This window comes from Nematolebias whitei, chromosome 13, assembly GCF_014905685.2.
Source record: "Nematolebias whitei isolate Nwh7 chromosome 13, NemWhi1, whole genome shotgun sequence".
Classification (NCBI taxonomy): Eukaryota; Metazoa; Chordata; class Actinopteri; order Cyprinodontiformes; family Rivulidae; genus Nematolebias; species Nematolebias whitei.
Window position 1 is genome coordinate 7,885,001 of NC_056510.1, and position 20,206 is coordinate 7,905,206.

Below are 20,206 nucleotides of genomic sequence, written 5' to 3' on the forward strand. Positions count from 1 at the left end.
TGTTCTGCTTCTTTTAGCTAGCATTCTGCCTCTTTGAACCTTTAGCTAATTTTCTGCTTCCTTTATCTTTAGCTCAACGTTGTGCTTATTTTAGCTAGCATTCAGTTTCCTTTAAGTAGCGTTCAGCATTATGGTTATTATTGCTTTTAGCTTTTAAGTTTGGCCACTTTTAACTTTACATTTGGCTGCTATTAGCTTTATCGACCCAGTTTCAGCGTATCATCAAATTTCTGCAGGTATTCAGCGTTTTCAAATTAACGTCTTTAGTTTTTCCTAAACGTTCGTGACTTCAGTTCAGTTGCATCACGATCCGTAAATAAAAATAACGTTCCGACGTTTCCAGCTCATTTTAAAGCAGAACAAAAAATTTCAAGGTTTATTTTCTTGCTGGCAACGTAAAGAGGACGCGTCGTCCTCGTCTCTGTCCAAGCACAAACACGAACAGAAATAAAAGCTGAGAATTAAAGTCGACGAGACAAACCAGTAAATTCCCTAATTGGAGTTTTAAACGAGCCAGTGGCCACATCAGCGCCTGAGAGTCCAACATTCGATCTCTTCGGAGAAAACACTCCACATGCAGCCGAGGTAACCGCAGCTTAACGTGTTCAAACAAACACGGGTCGACACGGATGATGTCTGTCAGGCGTGCACGGACACACGAGACCGCTGACCCGACATCTGTCCCTATAGACAAGAGACAGAACGGTCTCACTGACTGGACTGAGGGTAGTTTAATGGTTAGAGAAGGTGAGCTTGTGACTGGACGGTGGCCGGTTCGATCCTCTGGACCAACATCAAAATGTGGGAGGGAAAGGTGAAACATCTGCCTCAACTTTGGGCCCTTGAGCAAGGCACTTAACCCCCAACATCTGCTCTCCTGGGCACACTAGATGGCAGCTCTGCTCCACACCGAGAGCTGTGGTAGCTCGATGGTCTGTGTCCAGGAAGGACATCCGGCGTAAAAACAAACGTCTTTGCGTGAGCTACTTTGTTGTGGCGACCTCCGAGGACGGGAGCAGCCGAAGGAAAGAATAATTAAGCTAAAAAAAAAAAGCAGATTTTAAGCTGCAGATTCACTCAGTTCTGATTATTGCGACCCGAATGGCCACGCAGAGCATCTATTTAAAAAAATAAATAAAAATCTTGCCCTATGCATGTTTGAGCGCAAACATTATTTTGACGTCCAACTCGGCGTCTAGAATTCATTCTTGGAGATTTGTCGTCCTTTCGATTTGGGGATCGTTTTACGCCGAGTGCCCGTCCTGAGGCAACGCAGCCTCGAGCTACCGCGACTCCAGTTTGGCTCTTCCTGTGATGCACACGAGGAAACTGATCACCCCCGCAGACGACTCCCTCCTGTTCACCAGATACCCGAGGTCCTGGGAGGTTCCTCCTGAAGCTTCGTGGTAGTCGTATCGTAGCCGCTCCATTTGCTCACTCGTAACAAACAGGAAGTGACCTAAACCAGTGCTCGTCTAAAGAGCAAACGGACGAGGCGTGAAGTGAACGCATCGTTTCCTCTGGACATTTGAAACGTCTCTGGAGCAGATGGCTCGGTCCATTTGCCGCCGAACGGCCGCTCAAGCAGGCGCGACGCCTTTCAGGGTTTCCTGGAAACGAGGCGACGGGTCACAAACACAAAGATCCTCGGCCCGTATCCGTCAAGTTAGATTCTCCGTTTGCATCTACCCTGGAACCATCCACCTCCTTGTTGTTGTTAGTTTACAGCTGAACCTTTTAGAGTTCTGACCCTTTTGGAGCAAACAAACACAACTGAACTCTGATCGGCGGTTCACTCTTTGAGTTTGAACTGTATTAAACCGAAACTCTGACCTGCTTTTACTTTAAAATCCTGTTTTACAACCGCCGTATCACCGAGTCCTTCCTGTTTCCCTTAATAATGGGTTTTATTTGGCCAAGCCTGATTAGAAATTAATCTAAATTATAATAATGTAGACTCAACTGTGAGGGCTCTTGTTGTTAATAACTTGTGATAAATGAAACAGCATCGCTACAGCTACTGATTAGATGAAAAACCAAAGCAGAAAGTTGAGGTTTTATCTCCAAGTTGAACATGAGTCAGTTTTTAGGATATCATGAAACAAAATCACCATGCAAGGATTAATGCAGGAAGAGTTTGCACGAAATTTTATAAAGAAATTAACTAATAAAAACAGCTTACAGAACCGTGAACGCGTTTTTATTCCATTTTAATTAATAGTTATGCTTGAATTTCGGCAGCTTTATTTTTGAGCTCTGCTTCAGGACGGTTTTTAAGATTATTCTCAGAAAAACATATTTTGTTTGTGAAGCTGCCCAACGCTGAACTTTAAAAAAAAATGTTTATAGAAAATACCAAAAAATAGGATTTTTACCTCCGAAGAGTGATTCACTTTAACGTTCTTGAGTGCTTTTGTGCTAAAATGTCACCTTTATACACTTTAAATCTGGAAACAAGCGGCCAGATTCAGGACAAGAAACGTATCAAACATCTAAAAATCACATTTTCAAGAAAAATCTACACTCAAGACTAATTACATACTGCACAAAAAAATTAAAGATGTATAAACTGTTGACATTTATTGGTAATTTTACGTGTTTTAATGAAGAAAATTAGAATTTCTTGTGTTGTGGGAGAAATAAATGGTATTTATTTACCATTTAAAATGTTTTATTTTTTCTTCATTTTCAGAAAATATTTCATTTCACAGTTTGTTAACCATTTATTTTGGACTCAACTGAGTTGCTCCTAATAAAAGGCATAAATAGATTTAAATTTTATAATGTTTTCATCAATTAATTTCTTTTTGCCTTATTTCAATCATATGTGCGCAAAACTGACCTTTGTAACATATTTGCCTAAAAGATGTTTAATGTTCTGGTAAATTTAGGAGACACACAATGCTGTTAATTACCAGCTCAGTCCAATCAACCTGTCCAAAAAGTAATAATTATTTCACATATATGTACAAAATGACTAAATTCAACCAAACCAAAATATGGTTATAAATATAAATAACTACAGGCAGGCATCATTTACTGCACGTTTTCGGTTAAAAGGCTGGAAATGAAAGTCGAAATAGCTGAAGTTTAAACTGAAAGATCTTCTGATCCGCTGAGCAACACATCCAGGTGAAGGTGTTTGTTTACATTGAGCGCAGACCCGCATTTCAGATTTTAACGTCAAGGTGTGCGGAAAACTACAGGAGTTAACCTGCTGGGACAACCTGTGGGTTAATTCAGGAGGACCTGAGTGCTGTTTGGTTTCAGGGTGTGCTTGGAGGCCCTCCAGCCTCTCCTCCTGTGGAGGTCACAGCAAGAACACTCAAAGCAGGTCCACATGGCCCGATTCAGGGTCCAATTACTGAGGCTTCAGTCCTAAGGATTAAAGCTCACGTGGTTTTAAAGCTCCAAGAGCGCGTTTTATCACCTTTAAGTGTTTATAAATACTAATTAAGCCGCTTTATTTCGGTTATTTCATGAAAAGGACTAACGTTCACGGTTAACATTTACTGCCGGTGCATTACCGCGCTTCAGGCGGTGGAGAGCGCCGCATCCGCCCGCCTGCGTCACGAGACCCTCTAAGAACCTACTTGTCGTTTCCATCGTCTCCATCCTTCTTCAGCTGCTCCTCCAGCTCCACGGAGGAGGCGCCCTCCGTCTTCACGCAGTAGAAGCGGATCGGCGCCACGGACAGGCGGGAGGGTCCAGGTCTGGCATCAGCGGCCGGGACAGAAACGAAGCAGCAGCTGCGTTGAGGCGGCGGCAGGGCCGGGGACCAGCTCTTCTGACTATAGGCGGGAAACGGGCGCTTCAGGGGGGCTTCGAACAACTCCTTCAGGACTGTGGAAACCCTAAAATGTAACATCTCAATCCTGTTGCGCGGTGTGAGAAAAACGTGCGTCTCCAAACGAGTCCGGATGTAAGAGCAGGGTGAGAAACTGTTTCTGCTTCCAGGGGCGATGAGTCACAGGGACGCCGGTGTCCAAAAATAAATACGGGCGCCTAGCCCCGCCCATCTGCGTTCCTATTGGTGGAAAAACTTCTTCAGCTGCAACCGTAGCCGCGCCTGCGCGTTGCTTCCCCCTGCTGGTTAGTTTGAGAACTACTTCTTAGATGTTATCAACTGAAGTTGTTTACTTTCCATTCCAGCAGGGCCACTTTAACCATCTATATAGGTTTATAAACCGCTTCCTGTTTTGTATAAACAAAAATATGACTAAATACCTAAGTATATTTTATCTATGTTCAGCATAATTCAAAAGTCCTGATATTTTTCTTGATTAATATTTAAACAGATTTTTTTCAAGGTTTTTAAAAAATGTTTTATTATTTGCTATGGCTGCTTTTTCCTCTCATTGTTAATAATTTACTTAAAAACTAATACATTAATTAATTAATTATTTTAAATCATGTACAACAGATACTTGTTTTTCATTTTTCAAACTCTAATGATGAACAAACTGGTTAACTGTGATTACTGATTATACCCAATAAATCCACAAATAAAATACAATAATTTACTGATAAGTTAGACTTTGTGCCAATAAATTAGTCGGTTTCTACTGATATTTATTTCAGGCCTGCGTGTGTTTTTTTTAAAGAACTAATGTCAAATATTCCACCCATCCATTGTCTTTGCCTGCTTCTTCCTTTTTGGGTCGAGGGATGGGGGTGGGGGGTGGGGGTCACTAGAACAGTACCCATATCCAGCTATCGCTGTGCAAAATGTAGTGGACACCCTGGACAAGTTGCAAGTCTATCTCAGGGCCACATAGAGACAAATGAGACAAACAACCATTCACACTCTCACTCATTCCTAGGGACAATTAAAGTTATCAATCAGCCTAACATGCATGTTTTTGGTCTGTGGGTGGAAACTGGAGTACCTGGAGAAAACCACGCATGCACGGAGAGAACATGCAAACTCCACCCAGAAAGGTCCTGGGCTTGGTTTTGAACCAGCTACCTTCTTGCTGAGAAGCAACAGCTCTACCAACTAAGCCACCGTGCCACCACATGTATATATGGATTCTTTACCTTCTTGTTGGATAATGATTAAACCTTAATTGATCCCTACTTTGATTTGATCAGGTCATCATAAAAAAAAACAAAAAACAAGTGCTTTGACAGTTTGTTAGTACTTGTACTACTAATAATATACTAGTACTAATAGTACAAGTAGCCCTATTGTAGAAGTAATGCTTGTACCCAAATATAACATAACCACTATAGAAAAACAACTATTTATACTAGTACTGATATTGGTACTTTAAGTATTATTATGAGTATAGCATTACTACTATTACTATTAGTACTAGTCTAGTGGTAGTACTAATAGTACTAGTAGTGGTATTTCTCTAAACATACTTGTAGTTCTATGCATAGTACAAGCAATAATAGAACTTGTTCTAATAGTAATTTTACTATTCTAGTAGTTCGACTAATACTAATAGTAGTACTTGTAGGGTATTAGTATTATTACTAATGAAAAGAATTGAAAAGTGTCATAGTGATGTCAGGTCAGTAGTAATATACTAGTGGTATTAGTTTACTAGTACAAAAACTGGTGCTGTTACTATATTCGTACTAGTAGTACTAGTATTATGCCTACATACTTCAATTCCAACTGTTTAAATACAGTACAGCTTAGAAAAAATACACTTCATGTTATCTAACTTGTATGTTTTAACCCTGAGCATTGTCTTTCAGGCATTTCGTCTCCCTTCAGACTGGACCAGGCTGCCTGACAGACTTAACTCAGGGCGGAGAGCGTAACTGCGGAGTCAGAGAGAAGTTGCCACGAAGGCAGCAGTACACACAGATCAGGACGATGTGGACGTTTCTGAGATGCACTTTGTGCCTCTTCATCGCCTCTCAGCTCGGATTCGGGTCCGTTTGGACCGCGTCAGATGAGCTGGACCGAGAGGTGAAGATAGAAGTTCTGTTCAAGCCCGAGGAGTGCAGCAAAAAGAGCAAGAAAGGAGATCTGATCAACGCTCACTACGACGGGTACCTGGCCAAGGATGGCTCCCAGTTTTACTGCAGGTTGGTGGTTTTAAAAGCTGCTTTAATGGTTCCGGTCGCATGAGGGTTAATATGCATGTTGCACGTGTGCACACAGTTCGTAAAAAAATTAAAATGTTGTCTTTAATTTTACACGTAAGGACATAAAGTGTAAACCCAGATAATCAGACATATGTCTCAGTTTAGTTAACATAAACTACATTAAAATGTAACAAGAACAGCATCAAGTTCTGCTGCTCTGGAGTGCACAACGCCAAGATGGAAAGACATCAGCAATGACCTTAGAGAATAGCTGCCCATCAATCTGAGAAGGGTCAAAGGTCATTTCCAGACTATCTGGAGTCCATCGTTGTACAGAGAGAACTATTATTTACATGTGGAAAACATTTTAGACAGCTACGAGTCTTCACAGCCGATTCACCCCGAAGGTCAGACTGTGTAGTGCTCAGAGAAAGGACTCTAGGCCTCAGTTCACAGGTTAAAAGTCAAAGGTTGTAGTTTGTTTGTACCATCTTCTCGCTTAAAACAACATGGCAGCACGACTTGGGTTTATAGTTTTATATTTTACCCATAATGCACTGCAGCAAGCAGCTCATAGCAGCTGTAAGTATGATGTTTTAATAAGCCCCGCCCAGATCCATAAGGCCTTAGGACTGGTTTAAGTTTTACTGACTTTTTTACACCGACTTCACACAAAATTCACCAGAAACGCTCGGTATCTGAAGCAGAATCCGTTGGTTCAGACTGACGGGACGTTTTGGACCTTCTCTGTTGCAGTCGGACGGACAAAGCGGGCCACCCGCAGTGGTTCGTGTTGGGCGTGGGACAAGTCATCAGAGGCCTGGACATCGGGATGCTGGACATGTGTCCCGGCGAGAAAAGGAAGGTCACGGTCCCGTCGGAGCTGGCGTTCGGCGTGAACGGCAAAGGTGGATGAGCGCAGGACGTACTCCTACCGCAGGCAGAAACGACGCACCGATGTTTTCTTTTTATCCTCCTGTCTTGTTTTACAGCTCTTATTTTGAAAGGACGTGTGGTCCGTGGCAGAGTTTCCTTCCTGTGAGCATGCTGAGGTTTCAAGTCTTTTCTTCTCTGCATGCACACTAAACTAACAGCTGCCTGCCCTCCTTTGGTTCCTCCTGACCTGCTGAAGTCTCCTACAGAACCTGTCGACTGCAGGCTGAGGTTCTAGCTGCACGGTGATGCAATGTTCTGTTGGTTCTGGGTTGTTTTTAACAAAACGTCTGTAAATTTTAAAAGTTTGTGACGTGCCCTGGTGTTAATACATGTTTATTTTTCCTCTCGTCCTCTGGCCGGAGAAGGTCCGGTGCCACCGAACGCCACCGTGGTGTTTGAGGTGGAGATTCTGTCCGTGTCCCGGGGACCCCGCAGCATGGAGGCATTTGGACATATGGACCTCGACAAGGACAAGAGTCTCACGAAGACTGAGGTAACCATGGTTACGGGTTTTTACTTACAACCCAAAAGTAGGAAATGTTTTTTTTATTCTGACTCGGATGATAAGAACCCAGAATATTTCTCATTTTGGGTCTTCAACTAAGGTCTCCCTGTGGTTCTGACCCGTCTCTGTAAGTCTGTCCCACTTTGCGACGTTTAAGTTCCGTCTCCAAACACTTGAAAGACGTCCCGACGCTGCGGAGGTGATGAAGTTTCAGGTCGTCCTCGTTTAAACGTGTCTTCAGGTGTCCAACGGTTCGGGGACAAGTCAGGACTGCAGGCGGACCGGTCCAGAACTTATCCCCTCCTCTTCCTCAGCCTTTATGGCGAAGAATGCTCAGATAACCCACCAAAAGATGGGGTCCTTGAAGGCAGCAGATGTTACAGATCTGAGCCCAGACCATCACAGGACCAAACCTTTAAACCTCTCTTTTTTTGTACATCCAGAGAGCCCCAGAACCAGATGGTACCACCACCGTGCCTGACAGTGGGTTCAGTGACTTTAGAGGTACTGGTTGTTGTGGACGTTGACTTGGAGCCGTTTGTGTGTTTTTCAGGTGAAAGAATACCTGAAGCTGGAGTACGAGAAGGGCGGGAAGCCCCGCGACGACCCGTTCTACGAGAAGATCATCGCCGACATTTTCCACAAGAGCGACACGGACAGAGACGGACTGATCAGCTCCAAGGAGTACAATATTTATGAACGCGACGAGCTTTAGTTTAGCGTTTAGTATTTTTATATAAAATGGATGAAACCAAAGAGATCAATGACAAATTTAGAATTTTTTTTTTTTTATGTGAAAACCACTGTGATGGTCGGTGTTCTCGGAGTAACGGCATCAATCCTGTTCATTAACGTGTGTGTACATAAGTAGTGTGACCTTTGACCTTTACTGTAACGTTCAGGGTTTGAAGAGGAGACTGCAGAGGTCAACGGAATAAAGTGCGTGAAACCGCAACGTTTCTCCAATTCATGACTAAATAAACTGCTAACCTAACCTTTCTTCTCAAAAAGCATTTTCAGGACAAATGACGATCTTAGAAATGAAGTTTTGATATATATGGTAATAAAACTTTAATTTATTCAGGAGCGAATTAAATCATCTGCAGTCGTTTTAACCTCAAATTCAAACTAGGGAAAAACAACTTTCTGTAAATGACAACAAACAGTTAATGTGAGGACAATTTTGCTTTTTGTCGGAGTTTAAACAGTTTTAAAGAAAAAAATATGCACAACAAAAGAATCTAATTAAACTTTGAATTTAAAGCATCTGTAGTGAGGGTAGGGAGCAGGTGGTTTGCTCTGCCTTTTAGAAAGGAGTCAGATGGTTCAGGTTTCTCCAACCAGCGGCTCTCGGGCCACGTGTGGCTCTTTAGCAGCTGCTTCATGTCCAATTCTTTAGCAGATATGAGCGACAACGAGCGAAACGTGCCGATCAGATCGTGCTATTAGCCTGTTAGCTGATTAGCCTGTTAGCTGATTAGCCTGTTAGCTGATTAGCCTGTTAGCTGCTGCTTTAATGCAACCTCCGGGCCTACGGAGGGAACGTTTTCTGAAAAAATACCAGAAAAACTCAACTTTTTTGAAAACCTTTAAGAAAACTTGAGAATTAAAATAGAAAGCACTTTTTTTTTCCTAACACACCATTACAAGTCGTTAAATTTAAAGGTTTTACAAATCTACAGTGTGCCAGTTTGATAATTAGAAGTAAAAGTTGTTTAAAATCTTAATGAAAATTAGATCTGTAAATCACAAATAAATATACAACAAACTGGTCTTATTTTTATTTGACCTATATGGGATAATTATTTTATATAAATAAAGGCTGCAGTGTTTTAATTTTATCAAAGGGGAGTAAAAGCTACATATTTTCCCAGAATATCGTCATTTTATTTGTCCAAAAAGTAAAATTACAAATACGAACAGTATATTTTGTAAGTGTATATTTATATTTTAGAATGAAACAAGTTTTTTTAAAATGCAGAATGTATAAAAAGTTGTTTGAACCTTTTTGCGCTGGAGTTTGCGCCCACACTGTCCAGGATAGGCCCAAAAGCAAACTGGAAGTGGCCCGCGGGCCAGCACTTGATGAGCACAGCTCTGTCCTGTGGTTCTGGACACGTGAGTGAAGGGTCAGAAATGTCTTTGGGTTTTAAAAGTTGCAGAACCCTGATCTGGAGCTTTCCCACTGGGAGGAGACCCCAAGAAAGACCAAAAACCTGTTAGAAGGATTTAAGTATGCATCCTCTGGTCTGAGATCCCCTCGGGAACTGGAGGTCTGGGTTTCCACTCCTGGACTTGTTTTCTCTACAGCTCCACCCCAGATAAGCAGAAAAAAAAAAAAGATCATAAACAACTGTAAAGTTCTCAATGTTAAGTAGCAAAAATGCTTTAAAAACTACATTTTTGAGTCTTTACAGCAACAAACGTCATATTTATTGAAATCCTCTAAAAATAAAATGCTATTCAACTCAAATCACTTTATTCACCGTGGAGAAACTTGAATCAGTCACTGCACTGTTACAAATATTAATGTAAAAACACTCTAAAAAGCTCAAACTCCACATGGAGGTGGGATCCTGTTTCCCTTGGGGGCTCGGCCCGACTGAGCCCAGGAGCTTGACCACCAGGTGATCGGCCCTGGTTCCTCTTTAACAGGTGAATTTTCCTGATGAAGTTGTTGATCCATCAAGGATTTACCTTCAGGTTTTGTTCCTGAGTGATGGGAGGATGGAGTCACAGACTGGAGCCTCGTCCTTAGTAATGAGGGTGTTGCTTCAGTCAATCAAGGTGAAGAAAGAGTTGAGTCAAAGACAAAAGCACATATCAACACTCAAGTGGCATTACAGTGATTATTCTGGTTAGAGATTCATGAGTCTAACAGCCTCAGGGTAGAAGCTGTTCCTCAGTCTAGTGGTTCTACACTTAATGCTCCTTAACCTCCTTCCTGAGGGGAGCGGGGCAAAAAGTGTGTGTGCTGGGTGAGCGGGGTCCTTCATGATGCAGGTGACCCTCTTCCTGCATCTGGAGGTGTAGATGTCTGTGATGGTGGGGAGGTTGACTCCAACATCTTCTGTGCAGCCTTCACCACTCTCTGTAAAGCTTTTCTTTCTGCAGCTGTGCAGCCTCCATGCCACACGTTGATGCTGCAGCACAGGATGCTCTCCACTGCACACCTGTAGAAGGAGGTGAGGACTGAGCTTCACAGACCAGCTCGCCTCAGCCGCCTCAGGGGGTAGAGTCTCTGACAGGCTGGTGGTGTTGTTGCCCCAGCTGAGGTTGTCATTAAGGTGCACACCCAAGTCCTTGCTTGGTGATGTAAAGTGATGTGAAATAGCTTTTGACTTTGAGGAAAAGTGTTCTCTTAATTTGGACTAAGCTTAAAAGAAGTCCGTAAAATTTATCTGAGGTTCATGAACTAAGAGAAAGTCTAAAAATCAAGCTGGCACTGTGGAGACGGTCTTGTCAAAAGGTTTTATCCTGGCAGGAGTTGCAGATTTGCTCATTACCCAGGTGGATACGATGCAGAACGGTGGCCGGTGGTTTAGGCTGTCCCGGGAGGGGATGGTTCACTCAGGGACCGGGGTCGGCCTGCAAGACAATCACCCTGGGACTGCATTGCTCCAAGGTTTTTGAGCTTTTTGGTTTGCGTGGACTCACACTTCACAGCAACCCACTCAAGACGAAGACGATAGACGTCTTCAAAGAACCATGTTGAGGCTGCTGTTTAATATACCGTATTGTTTTACAATATCTTTTTTTTTTTTAACTATAAGGCGCACCAGCTTATAAAGCACATTAAGTGAAACTAAAACATTTTGACAGATTTTTGAGTGCCGTCTACCAAATAAAATCGGTTCAAGGTCAGTAAGCACAACCAGAATTAATACATAAAGTGAACCGGATTATATGGCTCATTGTTGATTTTTGAGAAAATGTAAAGATTTTAATTGTGCCTTATAGTCTGAAAAATATGGTATTGTGTTTATTTTTGGGTGTAACTGGGACCCTGTGTACACAATATTGTTCCACCCCATGTACCACATGATGCGAATAATAATAAAGAACCTTGACCTTTAAATTAAGTCTGAACCTCTAGTTTCTAACCACTTAAAATAACTCAATCTGATACATTCAGATCAAAAATACCTTTATTAATAAATACAGGTGTAAAAACTCACATATTTACACAGATTCTAGTCCGACTGATCAAACTCCAGCTGACTCAGATCTTGATCCTGATTGGTGGTAATCTGATGGCGGCTGCTCTCACCTCCTCTGTGATATCGACACCCAGCGGTGCCCTGCATTAAAAAAAAAATCTTTCACCTGCAGATTAAAAACACCAAACCGGCCTTGTCTCTGTTGGGATTTAAAAAAAAACTCACTTCGGCTCATAGAAGACGTCCACGTTTGGAGGCAGAATCCCTTTTCCTTCCCTCAGACGCTCCACGCCGTTCCTGTTTGGGAGAACAAAAAGGTGCATCTGGGATTAAATAATCTAACTAACCTTGAATCAGATTTAAAGCCTCCGAGGGGCGTGGCTACCATGCGATCATCACTCCGTTGTCGGTGCAGAGATTGGCAGGAGGACAACGCAGACGGAGTCCGGTCGACTCGGCGGTGAAGGTCAGAACCTCCCGGATGTGCTCGTTACTCGCGACTCCTCCAGACAGAACCTGGAAAAGTTTTACAGCTTAATCTGCGTCTGCAGCTGCAAATCAGAAAGACTACAGAAAAGATGGCGGATGCAAATATACAAATGGAGACGTTCTAAGATTTAAGTTGACTTCTGTTTCTTTGCAGGTGGTGAAAATCTTAAATATTTTACTTCTTGACTCAAAATCGTAACCTCGAGTCTCTGAGGAGTCACGTAAAGCCAAAGGCTTCAAAGCTGCAGCTCTGGGGACACATTTGGTTCGTTGGCTCCTCTGCAACGGCTCTTTGGAGCTTCAACCAAACAACAAATTAACGAGTTCACCCAGATCCGCAGCAGGAAGAGCAAATTGAAGCAGTTCAGCCCGGTTTTATGCAGCACGTGAATAAAATCTCTAACAGAATTTCAGTCAGTAGTTTATTTGTTGGCCAGTTCCATCACTTCCATTTTAACTTCAAGCCTCTTTTCTTTGAAATCCTCACAGATTTGACATTTTTAATCACATTTACAGCAAACAGGCTGCCATACACGTGGCAGAAAATGTATGAAAACTCATGTTTGGCTGATTATTTCTCTGTTATAACAACGATTCTAAGAAATAAATCTTACACCGTTGGAAATTCTGTTTATTTTCTTTTAAAGGAGCCACATTTGTTAGAAAAATGCACCTTTGGTTTGAGCAACTTAAGACAACCAATGAAAAAACTTGCCAAAATTCTCATCCTCCTGATGACTCTTGCATGGTGTCATTTATTAGATTGGATGTTTAGAGTCATAAGAAAAAAAGAAATTTTGGCAATTTAATGGTGTACTCATAAAACAATAGGAGCCTCAATAGCATGCGGAAGAACCATACACAGCGACAGCAGCCTGGCTCCTCCTCCTCACCAGCTTAGACTGTAGGAAGGACGTTCCGTCCTCTCCAGTCCCAAAGTCTGGAAGTGGACTTTGATAAACCTTACTCTGTGGGGGGGGGGGTCAACGTTTGGTCCAGGGGTACCAGAAGGTCAAAGGTCAGCAGTAGAATGAGCTTCTTGGTGTTAGCATTTCTCAAGTGCAATTCAAATATGTTTTCCTGACAAATGTGTCACCATTTAAGTGGGAAATAAACAGGTTTTCTACTGATTTATTGTCTGGAAACATTGTCACAACAAAGAAAAAAAATCAACCAAACAAGTTTTTGTTTTACTTTTCGTAGTACCGGTATATTTGTGTTCATGTTGAATTAAAACGAACGCACTCACCAAGGTGGGATCATCTGATGGCAACAGGCTGTTCGCTTTACAGAAAAGGATGGCTCGATAGGTGCGGTTCGCAAGATGAGAGGCTACAGTGTGCTGCGTGGCAGCAGCGATGTCCTTCACACATGACAGCAGAGTTCCTTCTTCCACACCTACAACACCAGGTAAACTCAGTAGTTCATCAACGTTAGTTGCAGCTGATATTCAGGGAAACTTCCATACCCTCCTCAGTCTCCATTTTCTTTATCGTTCTAATAATCTGAGTCTTAAGTCCAGCGAAGGAAAAGCAGCAGTCGTAAATATGTCCCATAGGTGTTCGGAGATTAAACCTCTTCCTGTCTCCGTCCTTCGCCAGAAGCTCTATAGCTTGACCTCCACTCAGTGAGGAGCACTGAGGGTGTTTGATCAGGGACAGACGTCGGGCCACCTGTGAACTCACACAGAATTGTTTTTGTTTAGGATCATTAAATCACAACCTGAAAAAAAAAAGGGGCAAGAGAAACCAACTTTATCTAGTAAATCTCCAGGTGAGTCGTCCAACGTGCGACCCAAAAGCAGAAAGTCGTCGACCCCCCGAGCCACAGCGAGGAGCGAGTGTCCCCCGGAGACGAGCAGCACCAGGAAAGGGAAGGAGATGGGCCAGAGCATCCTGACGGTCAGAGCGTGGGCCTCCATGTGGTGGATGGGGATGAACGGCTTGTTGTGTTGCCTCACGAACCTCCGGCTGAACTCCAGGCCAACGCTCAAACTCGGGGCCAAACCTGGCTTCACGGTGGTGGCCACAGCAGAGAGCTGGCCTGGGCTCACACCACTTCTCTCTAAGGCCTCCTGAACCACACGCTCAATGTTTTCTCTGTGGAGCTGCTGTGCCACCAGAGGGATGATGCCACCGGTCCTGCAGCAGCCAAAAGGGAGACAAACAAAAAGAATGACAGCTTTTATTTAAATATAGTTTTACATGCCAGCTCCAACCAGCAGCTCTCCACCATTGTGTGTGGCAGTTGGTGCGAGGTGTAACTGTGCATTAAGGGTAAATGTCTCTACTTTGGTCTTGAAGTCTTGTGGTTCCTTCAGGTTAAACTTCCCAAGCACAAGTTGCACGCTGCCATATTGTTTTCAAAGAGAAGATTTGTTCTCTCTAAATACAAAACAGTGCTTCCACTTGGAATCTGCACCAGACTGACAAATATATTTCTGTTCTGCTCTGCAGAATCCTTTCTTAAGCTGTCACGTTGCTTCGTTAAGTCACCTGGTCTTATAAATGGGGTGCCTCAGGTTAAAATAATAAAATAAACAATATAACTACTTTGTCATCCAGGCAAAATTATGGTCAACTGTTGAGCCTTGTTCTAACTGTCCTGTCATGACCTTTAAACTGCTTACTGAGGCCTGTAGGAATGGAGCTCATGTCTCTAAGCATTACACGGTCTGACCTTTGGGGTGAATTCATTGCCACTCTGGGGAAGAAAAAAAAAAAAGATTGGCAGCTATCAAGTGTTTTCCACTTTTATCCGTACAATAATAAAGTCACTTTGGAAATGGCCGTGTTTGCTTGTTTATCCCGAACCAGCAGCAGAGGGCTCACCTCAGATGGGCTTCTTTCTGGGAATGCAGGGATTCTCCCAGTGTAACACCCGTTTCGTCCATAACAGCAGCCCCGGTCTCATCACAGCTCGTCTCGAGGCCTAAAACGAGTCTGGAACACGATACCTTACCGAACACCGTGTGTTTGCTTCGCAGCAGCCTTTGCAGGATTTTTACATTGGTTCGTAACATTATTGTATCATGAATTACCTCATTTTATGCCAAATGGACTAATATAATGCGGACACGAGCTAACCTCAGGAGAGAGTGACGTTCCTAGCCGGACACTTTATGAGGTTACACATTCGTGGCAGCAGGCGGACTCTGATAAAGTGCTCATTTAATCGAAAAGATAGATGTCCACGGAGGTAAATTTACTTAGTTATTTTTATTATCAGCTATAAATATATGTATATATAAATCTTATGTTAGCGGTGATGTTGTATCTATGACGTTATTAGCCACAAATATTTAAGAATTAGTCGTTTCCGTTTGGTTAGCTCAGCCGTGTTACCTTCAGGAAATGTCGTACATTTTGACGACACCGCGACTTTCTTATAAGCATTTACGACAAACAACTTTTAATTTAAATAAACTAACCAGTAACTCATTTTATATGTTGTTAAATGTCACATACCGTTTGTTTGGCGCCTTTATTTATATATTTTTTAATAATTTTACGGGTACAGATTGTCATCTAAAGAGTTTTACAGAGTATCTTAAATCGGCTTAGGCCTTTTCAGCACATAAACACTTGTCTGGCTCAATTTAACCTTAAGATTTATAATTAAATGGCAGATTAACTAATCATTTTAAGTCTTATCAGAGTAAGCTATAAAACAAAAATAGATTCACACATTATATATTTTTCCAAAAAGATCTTTCTAAATGAACATGTTCTTGCACAAGGTAGTTTTTAAGATAGGTTTTTATTGTTGCTTGCTGAGTGACCTATAACTCTGACCTATTTAAACATAATTAGGCAACTAATAAAACATTGTGTCAACACATAAATTACCAATATGGCACAGTTTTTGTTTGACCCTAGATATTTTTCCATCAACAAGGTGATAGTCAAAAACTTACAATTGATTGTACTGTACCAGAAAACAGTTGATTCAATCAAATAAAAGGGAATATGTGGTGTTTTCGTGACAGTCTGCTGGGAACAAAGTGCCTAAAGGTCCCATTTAAACTTTTAAGTGATTTGTTATATGTAATTTATGTATTTTGTACGCTTGGTTTTTAATTAGAATTTCATGTTAACTTTTCTAAAGGAGACATGGAACACCCTGCTTGTGTTTTGGAGGAACTAAAGCAGTTTGTTGTTAAAGACGCTTCACAAACGGCGTATTACATCCCAGATTTTATATCAGAGGAAGAGGAGTCCTACCTTCTGCAGGAGGTCTACAAGTCTCCTAAAACTAAATGGACTCAGCTGTCGGGTAGAAGGCTTCAGAACTGGGGAGGGTCGCCACATCCCAAAGGCATGTTGGTGGAGAAGATTCCCGACTGGCTCCGGTCGTACTGCGAGAAAATCTCCTCTCTCGGTGCGTTCAGTGGGAAAACCGCCAACCACGTGTTGGTGAACGAGTACAAACAAGGTGAGGGGATAATGCCCCATGAAGACGGTTTGCTGTACCATCCCACTGTTACCACTATCAGCCTGGGCTCCCACACCCTGCTGGACTTCTACAGACCTGTCAGCGGCCAGGACGGGGAGGCACCGCAGACCGAGGAGAACCGATACCTGTTCTCGCTGCTGGTGAGGCCTCGCAGTCTCCTGATCCTGCAGGATGAGATGTACCGGAGCCTCCTGCATGGTATTCAGGGACAGGATCGGGACTTGCTAACAGACCGGGTGGTAAACGTGTCTGCTGCCGGGGCCCAACCCGGAGAGACGCTGACCCGAGGAACGAGGGTGTCCCTCACCATCAGACACGTCCCCAAAGTTATAAAGACAAAGCTCGTACTGGGAAGGAAATAACTGTTTCAGCATGGCTTCACTGCTTCAGGACCTGATTTGTAGTTCAGATACGACAACACTGAACCACCTCTTTGAAGCGTTAGTTCAATTTTCTTAAAATTTGAGGGTCTTAATTTGTTGTAGATGGCTCCATCAATTATAGCGTGGAGAAATATTTTAATTTAGACCAAACTGCCGTGCTGGTGGTTAGTCCACGTAGAGAGTGGGTTGCTGTCATCTTAATACAGTCGTTTCATAAAAAGACATGGCTCGCTCCTGTTGTCATTTGCATTCATAAATTTAGAAACAACTGACAAATTAAAGGTTTATAAAATAATGTTTATAACTGCTTTGAAACTTTGGAGTGGTTTTAAAATAAAATCCACTTTGGTCTTGTCCTCACCGGCTTGTCAGTGCATTCATAAATAAATAATTTCTCCAAATTGGGACTGTTTGAGGAGCAATTTACATTAAGTAAGATGATACTTAACCTTTCCACAAAACCTCACTTCAAAGGATCTCAAGTGACTCGATCTGTGCTGCATGAACTAACTGGATGACTCGAACTGCGGTGGCTGTTCTAGTTATTATTATTTGATTATTATTAATAAAGATGATCAATTTTAACTAGATGAAAAGATAATATTTCTAACTAAATTCTAGTTTGTGTAGAGCTCAATATATTGATGTTTGGAAACACTTGTATGAATCATCAGCAGTAAAAGTTTCACAGTTTGTAAAATGATTGCTATAAATTATGAACAAATAAATAAATATAACTGCAATAGCACTTTCCCAAATAGTTCTAGCTCAGATTTATAGTTTTTGGTTTTTTTGAATTGATCTAACAAGTATATGACGAAAACAAAGTTAATAAAACAGCATGTTTGCAGCCATGTTGTTAAAAATGTTTGATGTTTTGCAAATATTGCTGAAGCACGGACTTTCTTCAATAAAGCAAATTTATTTTGGTCTTCTCGTTTGTGACTTTGCGGAGTTACTTGAGCAGAACTGGGTCAGTCTGAATGAAGCAGTGGTCCCAAACTTTATTTCATCACAGACCGGTTTCACACAAGACAAACTTCATACAGAATAGTGAGAAATTCTGCAAAGTTCTTTTTTTCTTTTACATAATTTAGCTAGAATTAGTTTGCAGGTTTGCTGGGGTTAGGGTATTTATTTTAATTTTGTAGCCAGGAAACAAATTCTTCATGGACCAGAACCAATCCTTAGCCCAGTAGTTGGAGACCCCTGGTATAAAGGACACGTAATTAGCCGATTTTAAAGTTTGTTTTACATCTATAGACAACAATCGGCACATAATTTATCTCCCACAGGCAGCTGTACAAGTCCTTGTGTGTTCCTTTGTCAGCAAAATATTTCTTGAACCAGTGGACAGATTTTATTGAAACTTTTAAGAAAGTACGTACATCTACAACTGATTTAACGTTTGGTGTCAATTCAAGCTTGCCACCACAGAAAATCAACCTTAGTAAATGTAAATGGCTCTAATTCAGTCAGTTTTGCAGCTATTTAGCTCAAATTTGATGAGGTAGTAGCCGATAGTCATCCTCAATGAACACTTTAAGCTCGAACAGATTGCACAAGTTTAAATCTGCATTTTTAAATCTTTTATTATAAATTGTCCGTCCGCTCATAGGACCAGCGTCGCTTCATTTTACTAAGGTTTGCAGGAAGTAACCAGCATGGTGTCCCAACACGACTGAAAGCTTTTCTCATCGTGTCCTCTGTCCTGCCGACAGGAAGACACGGAAACAATGGAGCCTCAGAAGAAACGCTGGAAATGCTCCGCGTGCGACTCGGACTCCTGGGTCGCCTATCCCGTTCTGTCAGATGAGCAGTCACGAGACGTGGAGCTGGTCGATGCGTTCGCCGCCCCGATCGTCAACAAGAAGGAGACGTCTCGGCTCATCCGGGAGCTGAGCGACCTCTACCCGCTGAACGGACTTCAGCACATCAAGAGGGTACGAGCCTGTAAGGACAAAGGCAGCCCCCATCCTCTGGAAGTCCTGGTGTGCCTGGTCAGGGATGTGGTCAGCGTCGACTCGCTCCTACTTGGAGGTGGAGTCAAATGGGACGGACTAGGTGAGCCCTTTGTGGTTAAGATCCCAGCACGGCCCCCGCTGACCCGACCTCAGTTTGAACTGGCGAGCCAGCGTTGGCCCACATCCTTTCATGAGGACAAACAGGTGACGGTCGCCCTGCGAGGGGAGCTCTTCAGCCCCCAGCAGAAGGCCACCATGCACAGGTTCATGTTGTCCGCGGTGACCGCTGCTGAAGCTGCTCGGCAGCTGGGGATGGAGGCAGTCGGGGCCGTCGTCGTCGACCCCGAGAAGGAGCAGATCGTAGCGGTCGGCCATGACTGCAGAGGCGACCACCCCCTTCATCATGCGGTCATGGTCTGCGTCGACCTCGTGGCTCGAAGTCAGGGAGGGGGATCTCATTGTTTTGACAGTTACACGAACTGTAGGTATACGTCACTAAAGGACCTGTCCGGTCCAGATGTGGGCCCTCAGCCGTACATCTGCACCGGGTACGACCTGTACGTCACCAGGGAACCTTGCGTCATGTGCGCCATGGCGCTGGTGCACTCCAGGATCGGACGGGTTTTCTACGGGGCCGCTTCTGCCGATGGAGCGTTGGGGACTAAATTTAAAATCCACTCTCAGAGAGACCTGAACCATCGGTTTGAAGTGTTCAGAGGGGTCCTGAGCAGGCAGTGCGAGGGTCTGTACGGTTCGGAAGAACCCAGGACCAAAGTTTAGAAGGAAATAAACATGAGATTTAACAGAGTACACGAGAAACTTTATATTTTTCTATAAAAATATTTTATGTTGCATGGTGTATGTTCCTTTAAAAAATATTTTTATGACTGAACGGTCCTCAGAACGACGGATAGATCAGAACTGTGGCTGCACAATTAGCAAGGTCTTTTCAACAAGTGGCTCATGGGCCAGACATGGCCTGTTTTTATTTCACTCTCTGAAAGCTGCCAGAACCCCAGACCCATTTGTCTGAAGAGAAATGTCAAACTGCAAAGTGGGGTAAACGTGCACACCTATAGGCACCTGTGCATGTCTGTAAAGGGCTGTGGCTTTGTTAAAGTCAAAATAATGAAAGATGTAGAAATTTTGGAAAGAACTTAAAAGTATTTTTATTTTCGATGCGTATTAATAACGTCATTGCAGTCAATTTGGTCAATCTAGGAAATAAACTTCCTTTAAATCCAAGTTTTCTAACAGGTCAGATTA

At 42.7% G+C, this 20,206-nt stretch overlaps 5 protein-coding genes across 6 annotated transcripts in view; 3 read left to right on the forward strand and 2 right to left on the reverse strand.

Moving 5' to 3' along the window:
• Positions 1–3,965, reverse strand: part of glsb (glutaminase b) — a 33,801-nt gene extending 29,836 nt beyond the window's left edge. Inside the window, exon 1 of one of the 2 annotated variants that reach the window (XM_037686839.1) lies at positions 3,594–3,965. In XM_037686839.1, coding sequence (XP_037542767.1) covers positions 3,594–3,868 — 275 coding nt within the window. In that variant the 5' untranslated portion in view covers positions 3,869–3,965. The remainder of the gene's footprint in view (positions 1–3,593) is intronic. The other variant, XM_037686838.1, reaches the window with a different exon arrangement.
• Positions 3,966–5,788: 1,823 nt separating this feature from the next.
• Positions 5,789–8,289, forward strand: fkbp7 (FKBP prolyl isomerase 7). The gene is made up of 4 exons (XM_037686273.1): positions 5,789–6,048; positions 6,805–6,956; positions 7,350–7,477; positions 8,043–8,289. Exons 1-4 carry the CDS (start codon positions 5,834–5,836, stop codon positions 8,202–8,204), a joined length of 657 nt encoding a protein of 218 aa, XP_037542201.1. The 5' UTR covers positions 5,789–5,833; the 3' UTR covers positions 8,205–8,289.
• A 3,351-nt stretch (positions 8,290–11,640) lies between these two features.
• osgepl1 (O-sialoglycoprotein endopeptidase-like 1) lies at positions 11,641–15,160 on the reverse strand. The gene is made up of 7 exons (XM_037686274.1): positions 14,970–15,160; positions 13,892–14,279; positions 13,607–13,811; positions 13,388–13,536; positions 12,035–12,165; positions 11,875–11,946; positions 11,641–11,790 (listed from the first exon to the last, which is right to left on the reverse strand). Exons 1-7 carry the CDS (start codon positions 15,158–15,160, stop codon positions 11,712–11,714), a joined length of 1,215 nt encoding a protein of 404 aa, XP_037542202.1. The 3' UTR covers positions 11,641–11,711.
• A 96-nt stretch (positions 15,161–15,256) lies between these two features.
• Positions 15,257–19,732, forward strand: adat3 (adenosine deaminase tRNA specific 3). Its single transcript, XM_037686275.1, has 2 exons — positions 15,257–15,336; positions 18,698–19,732. The coding sequence occupies exons 1-2, from the start codon at positions 15,325–15,327 to the stop codon at positions 19,718–19,720; spliced, it is 1,035 nt and encodes a 344-aa protein (XP_037542203.1). The 5' UTR covers positions 15,257–15,324; the 3' UTR covers positions 19,721–19,732.
• On the forward strand, positions 15,276–16,955 carry alkbh6 (alkB homolog 6). Its single transcript, XM_037686276.1, has 2 exons — positions 15,276–15,336; positions 16,246–16,955. Exon 2 carries the CDS (start codon positions 16,251–16,253, stop codon positions 16,953–16,955), a length of 705 nt encoding a protein of 234 aa, XP_037542204.1. The 5' UTR covers positions 15,276–15,336; positions 16,246–16,250.
• Positions 19,733–20,206: the final 474 nt, after the last annotated feature.